At 48.9% G+C, this 19,738-nt stretch overlaps 2 protein-coding genes across 2 annotated transcripts in view; one reads left to right on the top strand and one right to left on the bottom strand.

Annotated features, from left to right (window-relative positions):
* Positions 1-8,892, top strand: part of DCAF8 (DDB1 and CUL4 associated factor 8) — a 37,806-nt gene extending 28,914 nt beyond the window's left edge. The window contains exons 9-13 of the mRNA XM_077156622.1: positions 266-373; positions 1,767-1,897; positions 5,670-5,789; positions 6,209-6,325; positions 6,963-8,892. Of these exons, the coding sequence (XP_077012737.1) occupies positions 266-373; positions 1,767-1,897; positions 5,670-5,789; positions 6,209-6,325; positions 6,963-7,079 (593 nt within the window). The 3' untranslated portion in view covers positions 7,080-8,892. The remainder of the gene's footprint in view (positions 1-265; positions 374-1,766; positions 1,898-5,669; positions 5,790-6,208; positions 6,326-6,962) is intronic.
* A 327-nt stretch (positions 8,893-9,219) lies between these two features.
* PEA15 (proliferation and apoptosis adaptor protein 15) lies at positions 9,220-19,509 on the bottom strand. Its single transcript, XM_077156625.1, has 4 exons — positions 19,363-19,509; positions 12,790-12,963; positions 11,415-11,570; positions 9,220-11,264 (listed from the first exon to the last, which is right to left on the bottom strand). Exons 2-4 carry the CDS (start codon positions 12,959-12,961, stop codon positions 11,200-11,202), a joined length of 393 nt encoding a protein of 130 aa, XP_077012740.1. The 5' UTR covers positions 12,962-12,963; positions 19,363-19,509; the 3' UTR covers positions 9,220-11,199.
* Between the last annotated feature and the right edge of the window lie 229 nt (positions 19,510-19,738).

Below are 19,738 nucleotides of genomic sequence, written 5' to 3'. Positions count from 1 at the left end.
GAGCAGGTTCTTGTGCCTTTGACTCATTCTAAAGTTAACGGGTATGATCTTCCAGAGCATTCTGCTACCCCTGGGTTGGCAGTGTGTTCCTAACCTGCCCTAGACAACCTGACTTGCTTGCTGTTCCAACTGAATAAGATGGGTGCTATATAAATGGGTGTTAGGAGGGGGCACTGCTGGCAAGAAGCCCCACCCCAACCCCCAGCTCCTGGTCCCAGCTTTTTTTCAGCCTTTGCCTTCACTGCTGTGTGCTTGTTCTTGGCAGAGCTCCTGGCCAGTTACAATGATGAAGACATTTACCTCTTCAACTCCTCTCACAGTGATGGGGCCCAGTATGTTAAGCGATATAAGGGCCACAGAAATAATGCCACAGGTGAGGCTGTCTTTCTAAGTTTCTGTGGCTCAAGTCAGTTTGCTTGGAGAACCACAGTATCTCATTCTGGTTATGTAAATATGATCTACCTAAAGGAGTAGTGTACCTGTCACCATGAGCAGTGAGAGGTTTTATGCTGTTGGGCTGGAGCTTTCGTGGGTCTACTTTACTTAGAGGAAAGAGGGCCCAGAAACATCTCTCCCCACTGCAGTGATGTTACTTCTCATTGGCTTGAGTGTAAAGAGACTAGACTGGCTTTCTTAAAAAATACGATTCCACATTAACTTCAGGATAGGCACAAAAGCTTGTTAGGGTGTCAGGAAAGGCCCTCTTTAGTCAGTGATACTAAATTACTTAAAATGGGGAAGTAAGCTTATATACAACTCTAGGGAGGGAAGAGGAACTTACCTCTTTTTTTTTGAATGAGGCAGAGGAGGAATTAACAGCCTGAAGTTAACAATGAAAATTGGCCCTTTTATCTTTTATATCTGATTTCCAAACAGCTGCAAATTATAATCACCTGACAGTTTTTTAAAACTACTGATACTTGGCTCCTACCCCACTGTATTCTGTTTTAATTGGGATGGGGTATGATGATTATCAAGAATTTTTAAAATTCATGGAGTGTTTCTAAGTTGTGTTAAACTGTTGGGGAATCACAGCTCTCTGTTGTTGTTGCCACTCCTAAGGCATCTGTCATAATTTTGACTTGTAGAGAACTGTTGGATTGTTTTCCCTTTTCTGTTGAGGTGGTAATAAGGAAGGGAAAAACTTATACTTGGAACTTAGTCCGTAGGCAGACAAGAGAAAGGGTGCTCAATGGCAATTGAGGAACAGTTCATGGTAGTTGGGACTTGCGGCTTCTCTTACTAACTCCTGAGTCTTGTTCAGAGTCCTGGTAGCAAGCGCAGTTCAGATGCTTCTTAAAGGAAATTGTGGCACATACCTCTGTCAGTCTCAGGTCAGCTGAAAACCCAAAAACCTTGATAAAGTACTAATGAAATACACATACAAGGATAACGCTAGGACAGAGGATGGTGCTGCCAGAGAATGGGCAGAGCTGGCAATTCCAGTTGGGACAGGGAAGGCATTAGTAAAATCTGTTGTTGCCCAGAAGGCTATAGACTGATCAGACTGAGACTGTTGCTAAGTGGCTACAGACATCTCAGCCCTGTAGAGTTCTTTGAGAGAACATAATCTCCACAACTGATGTGATTCTTCGTGTAACTATTATACCCACATAATCCCTTAATTTGTTATATAAAAATGAAAGGAATTCTTTGACTCTAAGCTGATTTAGAGTTTGTGAATAAACTCAGTTTCCTGTACAGCAAAGATATACAGGTCTGATGCCAACCTTCATGAGATTTGTTCTCCGCATTTATCATTTCAGTAAAAGGCGTCAATTTCTATGGCCCCAAGAGTGAGTTTGTGGTGAGCGGTAGTGACTGCGGGCACATCTTCCTCTGGGAGAAGTCATCTTGCCAGATCATTCAGTTCATGGAAGGGGACAAGGGAGGCGTGGTAAGTATGGTGTGCTGGGCTGGCTGGCTCCCTAGTCTCTCCAATCTTTAAGGTACGTTTTAGCAGGGCCACTGAATTCTTACTTTGACAACATAATATTATGTCTTCTTAGAGGTCCAACCAGCTAACTTAAAAGGTAGTGTAGCCTGGGGGTACTGAGGTTTCTCCTGTCTTCTGTTCCTCTAAGTTTATTGAGAAGAGAAAGGGGTCTTAGGGAAGAGCCTTTGGCTGAGTGAGATGATATATCTCTAAGCATAGACCTTTTCCCCAAAAGAAAAGCTTCAGAGTTCAGGCACATTCTCCTACACGTCGTCAAAGATGTTTTCATGTCTCATCCTTAGTGGTAGCTAAGTAGTGATTCTTGACTGGATCCTAGGTCAGAGGATAAAAGCCATAAAGAACATTTTTTTTGACAATTGGGAAAATCAGAATATAGTCTGTATATATAATTGGTATTCAGTGTTAAATTTATTTTACTGTTATAATAGCATTCTAGTTATGAAGGAGAATACCCTTATACCTAGAAGATATACTTTTTTGGGGATGCATGGTCCGGAATCGAACCCGGGTCTCCTGCATGAAAGATGAGCATTCTACTGCTGAAGCACCTGTACACCCTAAAAGATACTTTTAAATGTTTAGGGGTAAAGTGTCATTCTTTCATTGAACTCAGTACAGAAACACATAATGTACATGTACATATAGGATAGGGAGAAAGCAAATGTGGCAAAATATGTTTTTAAAAGAGAGTGGCTGAATTGCTGACTTTATAACCCTTGATCATATTGCTGTATGTCTGTCTTTTGAATTCTGCAGATAGCCTCTATAGAGATGGGGCAGGCAAAAAGAGACAGTGAGAATTCTGAGTTATGAAGAGTGGTCAGCTCTTCAGATATGTCCAGTTAACTATACCATTTTTTTCTTTTTTGAGAACACAGAGTTAGGAAGGATTATAGTGGCTTTCAATGGTAAGCTTTCTAAACCCCAGAAAATATAAAGAGGCAGTTTGGGTGACTTAAATTGTTAATACTGGCTTTACCTGAATAAGGCCTCTAAGGAATGTTGAGACAGCTTGGTCTCTCTTCCTTACCATTCCTTCTAAGCTGTGAGTAGCTGCAAGAGCTCAGTCATCTCTTGATGAAGTTTGTCCAGAGAGAGGTTTTAGAATTTATAATGATTTCTCTTGATCAGGATCCCTTTCCTTCTTGTGTGTTTCTAGCCCTGGTGGGAGGCTATTTCATATTTTCTTCTGATTTCCTCTAAATTTTTGGAACCTGGGACTTATATAAATCCAGGGCTTCTGTGGCCTATATATATCAAGTGAAGAAGGATCTAAAATTCAGAGTGTGTCTCCTTCCTCCCTGCTTTATTTCCTGCTCTTCTATTAGAGCCTCTAGAATAGGTGTCTCTCTGTCATCTGTAGCAAATAAAACCCAAACATCAGAGTCCTATGAGAATTCTGTGGCAGGCTAATAGTCAGAGGCAGTCACAAGGGGCCAGGGGGTCCTTTCTTGTTCATAAACTATTGTCTTGCATTCTGTTCCAGAGAGATGCAGGGCTGAATGCCCTCCCCCAGGCCAGCACTTGTCCATTCTCCAAAAGCACTCTGCAGGCCAGTTTGCTTTCATCTCAGCCAATACCAGGGTTTGATGCTTAATCCTGGTGCTCAGGTGGGGAGCTTGGGATGGGTGGGCCCCAGGCCTGAGTTTTAGGGATCATAAGAGTGAGGGGCTAGAACAAGAGGTTTAGAGACTGGGCCCTAAAGTGAGCCCCAATTTGTTCTTGCCTCTGTGTAAGCTGAATGATCCATGTGGTCCTCACTTGGCTCCTTGTTTTTTAATCCTAACCTCCCAGTCCTGGAGTCACTAGGTACCAGCCTCAGTACAGACTCATAGCAGTTTTAGGTCATAAAGAATAATGTTAGAACTAGAAGGGATCTTGGAAATTATCATCTCCTTTGCCCAGGTCTCCTGACTCTGTTTTTAGCTTGGGTCGAAGTCCTTTCTTTGTTCCCATTCAGCTTCTCAGGGACAAGGGTGGGGGTGATACCAAAGGACAACTTCTTAGTCTCCCAAGAGCACTTGGGTGCTTATCCCATTCCCTACATTCCTCCAGCCCAGTCGTCTAAGGCAAGAGCTCGTTTCTCTGTTCAGCCATTATTGACAGAATAAGTCCTGGTATTTAGACAGGTCTGGTGAAGTGACCAGGTATTCTGGCCCAGAAGTTCTCTGTCGACTCCCCCTGCAGGCTCCAACTCAGGTACTGTATGTAATTTATTGTATTCCTCTTGCCATTGCCTTTGTCCAAGTCTTAAGTTTCAAAGAACTTTCCCCCTAGCTTTTTAAAAAATTTGGCTGGCTTGTTCAAGCAGAGCTCAAAGTAGAGGCTGAAACAAAGACTTATCAGGAGATGTAGAAGCGAGTTCTGGTTTATATATGTGTGTAAGTCGTCCATGTCCTTTGTTAATATTCCTAGATAGTGAAATTTCTGTCAAGTGCCTCCTTATGTTCTGAGGTCAGATGCTGGAATCTCTTCCTCACTGCCTAAAAGAGCACAGATATAAACTTTGTAATGAGCTGATAGGTGGAGTGGGAGGAAAAGGGGAATCAAGCTTCGTAAAACGTAGACCTAGTTTTAGTCTTTTCTGAATGTTTATTTGTTTATTGTAAAAATGGAAAGCAGAGAAGGTTGGAGGATTGAGTCAGGCTTTATTTCCCATGCCTGCCTCTGACTTTTCCTGTGCTGCTCTCTGTCTGTACAGGGAAGGCAAGGAAGGTTGGTCCGGAGATAGAACTAAATGTGACTTTTTGCCAGGGGCTATTTTCCTGGAGCCAGTCTTGGCCCACAGGGCAGCTGCAAGGCTATGTGGGGTGAGGAGTGCCTGGGACCACACCATTTTCCTTCTGGGTTCCTTTCTGTCTGTTTCCAGCTTTGGCAGCTGGATCTGGGACCAGCTCTTCCAGTGAGTATGGGAGCTGCATTAGGAAAACTGGCTTTTCCAAGTTAGACAGCAGGGGGCATGGGCATCTTTGGATCGAAGGAAGTTGTTTGAGCCAGGCCTGCTTGCCATAGTTTCCCTTGCTCAGTGAATATACCCAAAGGGTAGTTGAGATTGTGGTTGTGGGGGCTGCAGGAAGCTACTTGCTGTGCCATGCAGCCCTACAGCTGAATAGATTGTGCTTTCAGGGCAGGTAGCACAGGCCTGTCCCCTGGTATGTGCAGGATTCTGAAACAGACATGAACCTCCTTCCCCATCCCCCAGCTCAGCCTCTTCTTTCCAGCCTATCCCTTCATTCAGTTCTAATAAACAATGCCAAGTAAATGTAGTTGTTATCTGACTTTTCTCTGGGGGCTCAGTGGCAGTTGCTGCCTTTTTTTCACTTTTTAAAGTTTGCTACTTGGAGCAAGCCACTTTTTTTTCCCCCCAGCCTTAGGCAAACTGGAGCTCTGGCATCTGGAGTGAATGAGGTCATCTGGACTTAATTCCCTTCTTGTGAAGCCAGCAATAAGCTTGGCCAGTCACCTGCCTACCTCTAGGGCTATATCTGGAATGCAGCCATCCCTGCAAAAAATGGTAGATGGGCCTGGTCTTATATCCAGTCTGTGCCCAGTGTTTCCTCCACCCCCAGGGATCTTTGGCCCAGGCTAATGATGTGTGGGCTTGCCTTTCCAGCAGCTGTCTCAGCCCTGATTGAGGGCAGTTGTTTGGCTTAAGGCTTACACCCTTCTCCCACACAACTCTGAGCCCATGCTTTGCTTTCCTCCTGACCAGGTAAACTGTCTTGAACCCCACCCTCACCTACCTGTGCTGGCAACCAGTGGCCTAGACCATGATGTCAAGATCTGGGCACCCACGGCTGAAGCTTCTACTGAGCTTACAGGGTTAAAGGACGTAAGTTGTTGACTGTAAAAGCTTTTCTCTTTTTTCCATATCATATTATGATTCTTCATTGTCATAGAAAGGAATAACTTGTTACCCAGTTCTTTAAAGGCACTGCTCTAATACCTTCCCCACATTCCTGTCATGGCTCTCTGGAAACAGTCCCAGTCCAGGACTCTGGAAGCCAGCTTTGAAGTGCCTCTAGTTGGTGATAGAGTAGGGGTAGGGGACATCTTTAGGAAGAATTATTCTTTGGTGTTTCAAAGATGCCTGACTTCTCAGTGACCATACCAAGGGCATCCTTTCCTATTCTAGCTCCACTTCAGCTCATCATCTCCCAAGGGAGAGATGTTGGGAATAGAATACCAGCTTTTCTGATCAGGTCCAGAGTTCCTATTCCTACTGTTCTCCCACCCACTTTGGGATTCCAGGTGATTAAGAAGAACAAACGGGAGCGGGACGAAGATAGCTTGCACCACACTGACCTGTTTGATAGCCACATGCTCTGGTTCCTCATGCATCACTTGAGACAGAGACGCCATCACCGGGTAAGCCGGGGCAGGAAGTGATTTCCCAGGAGCAGTAACTCTCTTGAGAAGGCTCCAAAGTTCCAGTACCGTGGCTGTCACTTCTTTAGGGGGAAAGTACAAGATGTCCCTGACTGGGTTTTCCTATCCATCATCCTCCAGCTCCATCAGAGCCTTGGAAGAGTCACCAGCAGAAAGAGATGGGTCTGCTGTTTGCTCTCCACTGTGGAACATGCAGAGTGTTATTGTCAAAAGGCAAAAGCATGAAATGGGGAAAGAGTTGAGAAGAAATAAGTCTCAGGTGGCCCTTCCATTTCCTTTTCCCACCAGAAGAGGACTAGGGTAGGGGTCAGCAAACTATGGCAGTTGGCTTTGGGCCTGTTTTTATAAATAAAGTTTTATTGGAACACAGCCACATCCATTTGTTTATATATTGTCTTGGACTGTTTCTACGCTATGATGACAATTGAGTAGTTGTAGTAGAATTTCATGGTTGTGGCAGAGACCATATGGCCTGTGAGTCTAAAATATATACTTTCTGTCCCTTTAAGAAAAGGTTCGCTGACCCCTGGTATAGGGTATCTGAATTAGCTAAGACTTAACAAGACAACTTCCCTTGTCCCAGGGAAGTTACTAACAAACCTTTCCCATCCCACAGCGCTGGCGAGAACCTGGGGTTGGGGCCACAGATGCAGATTCGGACGAGTCTCCCAGCTCCTCAGACACATCGGACGAGGAAGAGGGCCCTGACCGGGTGCAGTGCATGCCATCTTGAGGCCTCACACCTTAGGAGGGCTGGGCTGGGGCTGCCAACTCAATCCTGCCTGGGCAGCCCTTTCTTGACCTGGCCCTTAACATTCAGCAGAAACGCACTTTGGACTTTTTGCTTTAGATAAAAGACATCCCAGGAGGACAAACCAGAGGGGAACAAACCATTAACAGAGAGCACTTAGGAATGAGAGTTGAGCCCTGGAATAGAGTTCTATGGAGAGGTGCATAGGACTCAACTGAAATGGCCTCTCCCTAAAGCTTTTTTTTTTTTTTTTTTTTTTGAGGGAGGGAGGGAGGGGATGGGAGCCTATTTTGTTAATTGGTTTGGGGTAGGGAATGGGGTTTCTTTTTCTTTAATCTCCCTTGTTTCCTGAATGGGGGTGGGGCCCAGGGCCTGAATCAGGGGTAGGAGTGCCACTTTCTCTTTGGTTTAGGTTTTTGACCTTTTTCCCTTTATTTTTAAAACGTCTATGACAGTTTGTTTTTCCCCTTGAGCAATCCCATCCCAAGATCCTCCTTTTTTGGGAAGTCCATAGAGCCCCTAACCATCCCACATTCTTTACTTTCTTTTCCACCTCTTTCATTCTCTGTACTTATCACAGTGTTTTGCACTTAATTATGTATCCTTCACTCTTTTCTCTTCATCTCATCACCCCCTAAATAGGTCTGGTGAGGGAGGTTGGGTGGAGGTGGGAGAAGGAACAGAGCTGGAGGAAGAAGAGGAAGAATGTTACCTCTTCTGTTACTTTAAAAAAGAAAAAAAGTCTGTTTTATGGCAACAATCTCCCTGTCCCTGTCACTTTTAGGGGCCTAATTTTATAACTATAAATATATTAAAAAGCAAGTCAAACTTGGATGTATCAAGTTAAAATTATTGTCATAGTTTAAATGCCTATATATTCTCTCTGAATGCAATAAAGGGACTTAAAGAGAGAGTAAGCAAGAGTAATGATGTGTAGGTGACTCCTGTGGTCAACCTACTTCTCTATGACATGGTCATTAAAGATTGGGGCTTACTCTAGGTTTTGGGAAGCCCTTCCCCCTTTCACTGCCTTGGTTTGGGGTTGGGAAAAACAGGAGATTGTTCTCAGTTCTTGGCCTCAGATCTCCTACCTCTCCGTAAGTCTTGTGGGGGTTCCCAGGAAGCCTCTTCCCAAAGGCTGGCCCCTCTTTGAAACTTGACTGAAATATGACTTCTGGAAGGGTGCCACCACTGCAGACTGTCTCTCCTAGTACTGTGTGTGATAGAAAAGACACACATACACACACTCTCATTTTTAGCTGCTTGATTCTTGAAGCCATCCAACCGTGTACCAACTCCCTTCCTAGTGGAGTAGTGAAGGGGAGGACTTCCTGGATTTGGCTTTTTTTTTTTAACCTTATCCACCTCCTGATATCTTAGAATTGAAGGACAAGTTGTTAATCTGATTGACTAGGGTGGTTGGGGCCTGTACCTTAGTCATGTTATTGGTCACTGAGTATGAAAGTTGCAGTTGAATTCTTGCCCTTAAATGCTTTTGCTGCTATTTCTTTGCCCCCAACCGCCACAAGATCCAGCCAGAAATTCAGTATTGTAGACCAGGCCAGGAAGGAGGGTAAGAGTGAAAGGATGGTATTCTTACACACTCCTTCCTCTTACCCCTCTTCCTAGTAGCTCTCAGACCTGATACTAGCTGGTGCACTTCCTCTCTGATTTAGGGAATGTGTGGTGACTGAGTGATCTGTGCTCCTGTTGCTTGTGGGGTGATGGGGTGGGCTGAAAACCATGCACTCTGGAATTTGTTGTATTTTCTGTCAGTAAAGCCACCTTTTTCTGACTGCTGCTCTGTGTGGGCCATTCATTCATGATGGGCTTTTTTTTTCTCAGTGTAGGTGTCCAACCCTACCCTCTTACCCTACCCACATTATAATTTTAGGAAGTCTAGTCTGTGATATCCATGTTTCCAGTGATTGGGCTCCAGTTGGAGACTGTTAGGCCCCACTTAGCTCGGTGATACTTAGGGAATGAAGGGGGGACAGCATTTGGTGTGTCCCAGCTTGTTTCAGACTACAATTAAGAATGCGGGGATAAATGTTGCTCCCCGTCCCTTCCCAGTCATTCAAAGTCTCCAATTCCTGGTCATTTACAGAGATTCAGAATCAGGTACCATACAATCAGTCACCTTTATTCCAGGGTCAGAGCAAGGCCGTGCACACTGCAGACAGGGGAGCACAGGATGGGGGCAATCTCGCAGCAGTGCAAGGGGTGGGGGAGGGCAGATTAGTCTTTTTAGATCATTTTGCCTTACAGAGAAACTATTATACTCTGCTGAAAATGACCCTGTCTCTTCTCCCATCTCATCCTCTCCCACAGGAAGACTCTTTTGCATTCTTGCTCACTCACTCTTTCGTTCATATAATATCCGCATGGAAGGAAAGTTCACACTCATTTTTCCTTCCTCATTCTGCAATTATCTCTCATTATCGGAGAAGCCAGACGGGGCTGGGGAAACTTGGGAAGGTCCTTTTAAGGCAAAACTGGAGTACTCAAGGTGTGTGTGTTAAGGCAGGTGTCTGCAGCAGTGGCCAGAGTTGACAGGCAGGCTGGGCTGGGCTAGGAGTAGAAGGTGCTCTGCAACCAGTCTGGCTTCTTCCTTCTTCCAGCAGCTAACTCTTCCCTCCCACTAAAGTTTTGTTCCCACACCCTAAAATCTAAACTTTCTCTAAATAGTCTCTAAGATTGAATGTGAATTTAAAGTTTAAAAGAAAAACAGCTTTCTTTTTTGTTTTGACTGTGTAACAGTTTGACTCTCCAGTCCTTTCATTGTGGCATTCCCCTCCCACCCCCACTCTGGCCTAGACAATAAGTTAATGCTAGACACCACAAAAAAGGGCAAACATGGCAGTGCGGGTTTAATATACATATATGTAGAATATATATGTACACACAGTTAGCACGGTCAGGATGGGGAGGGACATTTTGGGACAGGCAAGAGGCTGGGGTCACTCACCATACTCTAGTGATTAGGCTAGGAGGTGTCCAGAAGCCCAAGGGGCCAGGATATTGGGGAGAGGAATTACCAAAACCTCATCTCCGTTGAATTGGGATAGGGATCAGTGCAAAGGAAAACATCATTAGCTTCTTCCCTACCTAACCTGGGATGTTCTAGACCAGGGAGAGAGGGAAGTTTGCCTATGGTGACCACGTCAGGACCCTGAAGCTGTGGGGGCAGGATTGGGGTTAAAATTTAAAGATCTCTGTTCCCTACCTCCTCAGATTCAGGGGCAGTATGTACAAGTCTGAGTAGAGATAAAGGAGTGGAAAAGGGGGCCCTTCTCTCTGTCTTCTTCCCCATCTCAGGCTCAGTGGGGTGTATTTCCAGTAGTCTCTCCAGAGCAGAGGTTGGGGTGGGTGGGGTGGAAAGAGGGAATAATGGATGTTGGAGAGGGGTCTAAGCTGCGCGCTCCTTGGGGGTTGTTTTTTTTGGGTCCAGGAAAGGATCCATTTATCATCCCTCATTAGATCCCTGGCTTATAGCATCCTAGGCCCATGCAAGGGGAGCCAAAAGGGACCTGCTGGTGCCCAGGCCCTTCCAACCTGAGGAACAGCTGGGAACCATGGAATCCCCAGCTAGTCCAGCATGGGGGTACAAACACTGGTCTCTGGCTTTCCTTTGCCCCTTCTAAGGGGTGGAAAGGCCTCTTCACCTTCCCTCTTCACTGGTTTTCCTTAGGACCACCCACCTCATGCCTCACCCCACCAGGTCTTCGTTGTAGGAAAATGCAGGTCCTTTCTGTTTTTACACTTTAGAAATATGGGGAGAATGGATGAAAGGGAAGTAGAGGCAATATGCCAATTTCTGTTTCCATAGAAGTTGCCTGCACCTCCTCCTGGAGTGGGGAAATGCCCCCCAGCCTGACCCCCACCCCCCACCCCCACAGGGAGGAGGAACTAGATGAGCTAGACATACACAGACAGCCAGAGCGTGCGCACACGCACACACACGCGCACAGTAAGGGGGTTAGGACCAGGTTAGTAAGTGGGTAGATGGGTTGGGGAGGGTGCCCTTGCCCCCTCTCCTGGAGACCGAGGGAAGGGAGCGGTCCGATGAAGGTCCAACCTTCCTCCTCTTCCTTCCCCTTGTTCAGGCCTTCTTCGGTGGGGGAGCCAATTTGATGATCTCCTCCTCAGAGGGCTGTCGGATAATATCTGGGGGCAAAAAGGGATGTGTCGAGGAAGGGGAGTTGTAGATGCCAGGTAAACCCACTGAATATCGGCCTCCACTCCTCCAAAACCGGGGACAGAACCCCCAAAATAATCAGGGGCAGAAGTACAACAGCCAAGGGTATGGCCTCTTACCTTTGTACTTTTTGGCACTGGGAATACGGGTTAGCTTAGTGTCCAGCTCATCTTCCTCAGAGATCTTCAGCACACGGGTCCTATAGTCAACCACCATAGTGAGTAGATCAGGACGGCGGGAGATCTCAAAGATATGCTCAATATAGGAGAGGTTGTCTGGAGGAAGACAGGAGACCAGAGGTCAGAGCTAGGCTGCAGAGGTCAGCTTCCTCTGTTCTCCCAGACCAGGGTTCTGGAACCATGGCTAAGTTGCTCACATGGGTTATCAGGAGGGAACAACACTGGAAGGACAGGGGCTACTGAGGCAAGAAAAGAAAGCAAGGCACCCAAATCACAGTAGAGAGGGCTATTCCCAGGAAGGGCAGATAGTTGGTCAATGAAACTTCTAGATTTTAGATTTGAAATGAGAAATTGAGGCTAGATACCAGGTCCCACAAGGTTGACAGAATAGAAAATTTAACCTGCCTTCCGAATACCCCACATCCACCCTGTCCTTCTTCTACCTTCCCTCCAAGTAAGCATCAGTAAGAACTTCTGAATAGCACATGTGTCTAGACCATCCAGGAGAGATTCTGGGCCTAAGGTAATTCTGAATAAGACAAGGCAGAGACACTAGCAAAAGAGTGAACTGTGTGGCTTGGCTAGTCCCAGGAGATTACAGATGAACTTATGCTTTCTTTCTAGTTCTTCTCTGACTAATAGTCTCCTAATTCTAACCTATCCTCCCCCATCCTCTCTCCTATCCACACAACAGATTAGGATTTCTGAAGGGCCCTCAGTAGGAACAGTATAAACTACTTTAGCCCTCAAATTCCTCCACAAAACAGCCTTAACCCTGCAGCCACTTCGTTCCTGAACATACTCTATAATGTATGCCCCAGCCAAGCCAAAACAGGACCCCTTGCTTTTTGACACACACCAGGAACTCTCTCACCCTTGTGACTATGTTCCTCTGCTTTAGCATGCCCTCTCTGGGATCCTGGCTTTGAATTCCCACTTGCCTTGCAAGTCATCTTAAACATCAATTCCTCCCTAAAAGCTCCCAGCTAGGGTGACTGTGCTAATCCACTGACCTTTCTCCCACACAGAGCTGTGGTCTCTAAAGGTACCTTAAAGAATGTTTCCTGAATTTGAAATTTCAGTTATGTAACAGTACAGTAGTATCTGGATAAAATTTTTCACTGACAAGGGTCACAATGACAGAGGTCTAAAGACCATTGCCCTGAAGCTCCCTGTGCTCTTAGGTCATCTCTTATTCTGCCTTTTTGTGGAGAAGAGTGTTTTGTGTGTACAGAGCTTTGAACTTATCTCTATCTGCTAGATGAATTGAACCCAAAAGGCTGATGGCAGAACCCCTGTGCCTTCTTTCCCCCACCTTTGTCCAGTTTCTTGTGGCTCTCCAGGAAGCTAAACCAGGCACTGCCAGTAGTGATCTCTTCACTCTTCTCGCTAGGGATGTCCTCCTTGCAGGCTGACTTGAGCTGCTCCAGATCTTCAAGGGTGATGTTGTTGGTCAGGTCCTGGAGAAGGGTCCCGTACTCAGCCATGACTAGGGTGGAAGGCAGCAAAGCGAGAGGATGCTGAGCTTGAGGTACGGGGTCTGGTTCACTCACTGGCATTACCCACCCCATCCCCAGTCTGTGCCACCAGGTATGTGCCTAGAAGATGGGGTGGGGGAGGACCAGAGCTGAAGGAAGACCTCGGGGAGGACGTGGGGATAGAGAGGAAGTAACTCAGAAGCTAGAAGCTGGGCTGAAGCCTAGAGTGACAGTCACACCTCCCCCCACCCCACCATCTTTTTTCTTATTTTTCCCCCTCTAACAGTAACCCTAGCAACAGCTCCCCTGACTGAGGAGGCGGTTACCATAGCAACCTGTTCCTGACTTTCGCATCCACTGCCTCCAAGTACCCCTTCCAGTCGCCCCACCTACCCACAGCCCCTCCCCCTGTCAACAAACACAACACATACATACACACACTCAAAAACAAGGACTAGGGAGAGGTCTTACTGGCAGTGAAAAGCTGAATAGAAGAGGATGGAGGGGGTTGGTTGGAGCTCATGTATTCTAGCTTTTATCCTTTCCCAGAAGCAAAGGGGTCCCTCACTTTCCACCACCCCAATAATGACTCGTTTTGGATGAATGCCTAGCTGCTTGGTCTAATGGCCCCCTGTCCCTCTGTGCTCAGCCCTGTATTCATTCAGTCATTAGGGCTCAGGGGGCATAGGGAAGCAATGGGCCACCCCCACTTTTATGGAACTTATTTTCTCCCTCGATGGCTGTCGGGTCCCCACTCAGCCCTCTCTCTCCTAGCCTTTGTGCTGTGCTTGCAGCCCCCGCGCCCAAGAATACCAAGCGGCTGGCTCTGGCCCCCTGCCCAGTTCCCAGGCTAGCTGGGTGGGGTGGGGGGGGGAGGGAGTTTGGATGCTGCGTTGGGAGAGTCTGGCAGGAAGGGGGCTGCCACCCTTTCCTGCATCATCACCCTGCTGGCAGACACAGCGTTCAACATGGCCTCTCACGGGGTTTGGGCAAGGCCAGATCTCATCCAGGCCTCATCCCATCCCTCTGTCATGGAGCAACTTAGATGAGAGGTTAGAAGAACATTGAAGGCCCTCCTACTCACTAAGATAGGAACTATGGCTGAGACAGGAAGAAAGAAGGTCAGACCTTAGGAAGAACTTTCTGGATTTGATCAATCTGAAATTAGTGGTGAGCTCAAATGAGAACTTATTTTCATAATCAGAAAAATAAAGAGTTAAAGTAAAGCATGCCATCAACACTGGGTAAACCAAGGGGCGGGAAAGAGCTCAATGACCTTGTTCCTTGCAGACAGTGCACAAATCACCTTTCCAGTTCCCATTGTTGGGCTGGGGAATGTGGCAGATAGAAAGCAGGCTGACACCCATTCCTTTTCCTTATATCTGGCCTACGTGCAGGGAACTGAGGCAGAGAGGCCTGGCTGCTACAAAGGAAGAGGCCCAGACTCGGAAGTCCCCATTTCCAGCCCTCTAGGACCAGAACAAACAAGCCTCCCTTGGTGGCAGGCATGGTGACACCAACACACAAATGAGCCAGACAGTAGGCCAGACAGCAGGCCCAGCATGACCCATGGCAAGAAACAGGCTCTCATAGGCATGCTCACTTGCACACCCAGGTGCAATCAGACAGAAGGGCCCAGCGGTGGCCCTGCCAGGCTGGGCCAGGAACAATGCTCTCTGACTGTCAGCACCAGGAACCGTCTCCGCCTTGAAATCTAGGTCAGAGCAGCAGGCATTGGAGCCCAGCCCCTCCACCCTCTGCTGATAATCTGAGGGCAAAAGGGGTGTGTGTTGTGTATGTGTGTGTGTGTGTGTGTATTGGTACAGGGGGTTGATGGGGAGAGGGTCCCAAAATGGGTCTGAGAATACAGGAGGGGTGCATGGGGGGAAGTGGTGGTGAGGAGAACTGGAAGGGAAAGGACAGCCTGGGAAGGGTACAAGAAGGCCTTCCCAGTGGAAACCCAGGGACCAAGCCCTCAGCTGGAAAAAGGGGCAGAATTTAGGGCCATCTTGGTCTGCTTTCACATGGAATAAGAGTTTGTAAATATGACAGATCCTGTGGGAGTTGTGTGTGTGCGTGTGTGTATGTCAATCTGGGAGTAGTTAAGATTTAGGGCTCTGAATCTAACAGATTTACACGGGAGGTGGGTAGGAAGGGATTAATGTCTGTGAGACACCCACCTACAAAGGCTGGGGCACTGTGGGTAGGAGCTTTCTAAGCGTGAAACAGAGGAGCCCGAGGGAACTAGGGGGCGAATGTTAGAAGTGGCAGGGGAGAAGCGCGTGTGCCAGGATTCTACGTACGGATGCTGATGGCTGGGTGTGGAGGCAGGTATGTGGAAGAGGCCACAGCTCAGCATTGGGGGCTGGGTGTGGAGGTACTGGTAGTGGATCTGTACATGCCAGCACTGCCTTGTGTGGCTGAGGGTGCACTGGCTGAGTGTATGTGATTCGTGTGTTTGTATATGTTGGACCCAGCCAAGAATGTGTGAAAAAAGGTATGAACATAGGCTCCGGAGACAAAAGGGTGAAGTGACCCAGAATGGAGGAGTAAGCTGGAGTTGAAAGAGGGAAAGAGACGGAGACTGCAAATGAGGAATCCTGTGGGGCAACTGACACTGGAAGGAAGAGACGGGGAGCACACAGAGGCCACAATGAGAAGGCTTCAGCCTCAGCTCAGCTGTTACCATGGCAACCTCAGTTCTGGGTCCCTACCCCCCCCCCAGTTGTCAGGACAATGACACCACTGGATGGGAGGGGTGTGGGGAGTGGTGAGTAAGAAGGGACAGAAAGGATAGAAGGTAGGGCCCCCCCAAGGAGCAAGGGAAGGCAGCTGGTTGCCTCCCTGACGAGATTCCATTTGCCCAGGCCTGTGAGTGTGGCAGTAGGCTCAAGGGCAGGAAATTTGGGGGTATGGGGACATAGAATCTCCTTAAATGGCTCTCAAGTCTCACTGATAACCATTGTCCCTGGGGTGGTCCGGCCATGACTCCTACACCCTCCATGCCACTTTCATAACCTGAGATTCAGAATTCCTTAGGGCCTATGAGAAGTCTGACTTTGGAAAATCCTAATCTCTAGAGCAGTGCAGAGGGCTGCCCAGGGAACACCAGCAGCCTGGGCGGAGGCCATTCTTGGGACAGGATACCAGGGCAGGAACTGGGAACCGGAGCTGTGGCTGCCAGGAAGTCAGTCCCTTTCCCTCCCAGCTCATTCTGTGCTCTGCTAACCACTTCCTCACACCTTCCTTCCTTCCTTCCTCTCCTTCTAACTGGCCCCTTGCAAAGCCCTGAGAAAGGTCAAATCAACTGAGGCTGCAAGAAAAGGGGTAGGAGGTAAGGATCATTCCAGTGCTGTCCTTTTAGGAAGGGAGTTGGGAAGATGATAGGTGAGTGTGAGGCAGGTGCTGCATGGGCACCAGGGGGGAGAGAGGCAGGTCTTACGGCATTTTGTGAAACCTGGCAAAATGGAACATCCACCTGGAGGAGGTGGTAGCACCAAAAGAATTTATGTGCATTTTGACCTTACTTCACTGTAGCTTGTTTAAGAACTGCTGGGGCATTCCCTCCCGATATGGGTTTTTTAGTGGGGAAGGAGGTGCCTAGAATGTTCATCTATACAAGGGACCAGGTTGTGCCTGCCCTGGGGGTCACACTCCTTCATGAGGTCAGAAACAACAGAGATAATTAATTCTCAGAGGTTAATCATTGTGGTTTCTCATTTTCTTCACCAGGCAGGCAAGCCCCAAAACCATGCTGAGGGGGGCATGTTTGAGGGGAGAGTAGGTTCCCCATGTGAATGAGCAGTGGAGCCAGAGACCCCTTAAATCCTCAGGTCCTCCACCTTGATAATGCCCCTTTTACCCCCTTTAAAGGCCCAGGCCCAAAGAAATGCTCTAGAAGTTCCCTCTACCTAGGATTTAGTTCTAAATCACCAGGAAATTTAAGAAGGAAGCATGAGGATTAGATGCTGCTGCCCCTCCTTTCTACACATCTGCTGCAGCTGCCTAAGGCTGAGGGGAGGGGCCATCCCCACACAGCTGCAAGGAGCTGGAAGTCCCTAGAGTGAGCAGGAGGGGCTCCCAGGCTATAAGTCTTTTACAACTTGGAATGGAAGGGTGCAGGGGGTGATCAAGCAGAGGCAGGGGGGAAGAAAGAGAGGGGAGTAGGGTTCCAGCCACCCTATTTTTCAGCCACCCAGAAATTCTCTCTGGGCCCCCACATTCTAGTAGTCCTATGAAATTATTCCTTTAATACCATACTCAATTGATCTCTTCCCTTAGCTTTTCTCCAGCTTTGGGGGCCTTTATTCCTGTACCAAAGGAAGAGGAGGGTTCTAAGGCTCTAGGGTCAGCCCGGCCTAAGGAGGAAGGACAACTGGCCCAAAAATGTTCAGTTCTGTCCAAAAAGACAAATGGGTCATCCCTGAGCACAGGGTTAAGGGCTAAGCCTTCAGCCTTTAGTCAAAGGAGAAAGGCCAGAACCAAGATGGGGACCCAGGAGATACTTGGCATTGGACCGGGCCAAGTGGAAGAGGCTTGCTGACAGTGTGGAGTGGGGAGAAGGGGCTGTGCCTTTCTCTAACCCCATCTGTCTCTGCTCATTGGATTATGTCTTTCCCTGTCCCTATTTCCGCCTCACTCTTCCATCTCCTGGTCTCTTCCATCCACTTCCCCTCCCCCTAGCCTCTTTTCCTCTCTTCTTTTCAGTGGGTTTTCAGGCCTTTCAGGCTTTCTCTCTGACTCCTTGGCAAGGAGATAGAGTAAATTTGTGGAGGAGGGCCTGGAGATCAGCGACTGGCTGTATACAGCTTGGTGGCGATGTCTATTATGATATTGTATGTGAGGATCTGCGTGAGAGACTGAAGGGATGGCATGACAATACATGCACACTAGAGGGGCACAGGTGTCACAGAAGGAGGAAGAATGCAACCAGGGAAGCCAGCAGCCTAGGGCATTGCTGGCAATTTCCCTAACGGAATGTTTTACCACCAAGAGGACAGCAATTAAAACGATTATGGTTCTGACAGCCTGGGGGTCCAAACACACCAGATACACAAATTCGGTGCATTCCCCCGCCCCGCCCCCCCTTTGGGCTTACCACCATCCTGCTCTCTTCCCCAATTTCTGCACTGCTTGTACTCCATTCTCCAGTATCTTCCCACTCTTCTGACCCTCTCTGTCTCTCACTTTCCTCCCCCTCTCTGGCTCCCTAACTGTGTCTCTGTCCCTCTCTGGCTCTTGGTCCCTCCCTTGATGTGTCTCCATCCCCCCCCCCCACCCCCCCACCCCCGTCACACACATTCCTCTCATTCTCTTTCTTACTTGGGCTCCATCCCTGGCTGACTCATATTCCTTCTTTCTTTTTCTCCCTCTTCCTTTCTTCCACCACCTCCTCCATCCCCGGGCCACCCTGATGCCCAGAAACTAGCCACTCCTAGCACCCTAAACTAACTGGACCCAGCAGGAAAGGCCACCAGCAGCCTCTACCCTTCCTGCTCACTCACCCTCTAGATCTGGTCTCCCTGTGCTTTAGGAGAAGTGAGACCAAGACATTCTCTTAAAAGGAGGCGATTCTGAAGACCAGGGCTGGGGCAGGCTGCTCAGGAAATTAGGATGGACTTGGGGACAGTGCCCCCTTCCGCCCTCTCAACTCTCCTGTTGGACTGGGGTTTTTGCAGCCCCTCATCCAGGATACTTGCACATGAGAAGCAGTGGGGGGTGTGGTGGGGGTTTGGATGTGTAGTGCGGAGATGTTTGTGATATGGTGTGTGCGCGAGACACTGTGTAAGAGTCACATGGGTGTGTGTCATTGAGTGCTGGTGTGTCTCTTGTAGATGTGTGTGTGTGTGTTCCTGTCAGTTTTGACACACATTATATGAAATTAATTAGGGGTTTTATGAGCGAAACTTCACTCCTTTACATCCCCAGCTCCTTCCTCCACTCTGGGACAAGCCTTTGCCTCTCTCTCCTCTTACCCGGGTTCAGTGGGCTAAGGATGAGGACACATGGTGCCATCGAGGCTGTGAGCCCTTGGAGCAGGGAACACTGCTCACGGGAACTAAGGCAGGGCTGGGCCAGGAGATGGCCAGCGGAGGCGAGTCCGAAGCCAGAGAAAGGGAAGGAGGGGCGGGAGCTGGCCCGGCAGAGCCGGCTGGGCGGGAAGCAGGCTCCATCCCAATTCCCAGGCCCCGGCCGGACTCCCAAACTGCAGGTCCGCGTGGAATGGGCGGCCGACGCCGCACCACCTCCGAAACACACGGCGCTCAGCACGCACCGACAGAGCGGGCTTTGGGGCCTGACACAGCCGGACCCCTCGGGGGACCCCACGCTTCCAATTTGGCCCTCGGCGTCCCGGATCGGCTTCCCTCCCAGGCCAGATCCCAAATCCGCCCCCTCCCCGCCCCTCTCACCGCCTCGGGGCTGAGCGCTCAGGGAGCGGGCACGCCCGGGTCCCCAGGTTCCTGGCCAGAGTCCGGAGCCTCCTCCTCGGCTCCCGCCGCCGCCGCCGCCGCCGCTGCTTCTGCTGCCGCCGCCGCCTCTTCCGCTCGCCGAGCCCGAGCTCGAGCCCAGCGCCGCCTCACCCCACCCGGCTGGCCGGTGATGTCAGAGCCGGGGAGGGGCGGGGGGGCGGGGAGCGGCGGGAGTGGGGGAGGCTGGGGGGAGGGGAAGCAGAGGGGGGCGGGGGAGAGAGGGGCAGGGGTTCTGGAAGGCTTAGGGGCAGAATTGGGGGAGGGTCGGATTGCGGCCGATGCCTCTTCCTCCTCAACTTCTCAGATTTAATTCTTT

This window comes from Tamandua tetradactyla, chromosome 4, assembly GCF_023851605.1.
Source record: "Tamandua tetradactyla isolate mTamTet1 chromosome 4, mTamTet1.pri, whole genome shotgun sequence".
In the NCBI taxonomy this organism is placed as follows: domain Eukaryota; kingdom Metazoa; phylum Chordata; class Mammalia; order Pilosa; family Myrmecophagidae; genus Tamandua; species Tamandua tetradactyla.
The sequence above is the reverse complement of the archived record's forward strand: the minus strand, read 5'-3'. Positions and strand labels throughout refer to the sequence as shown.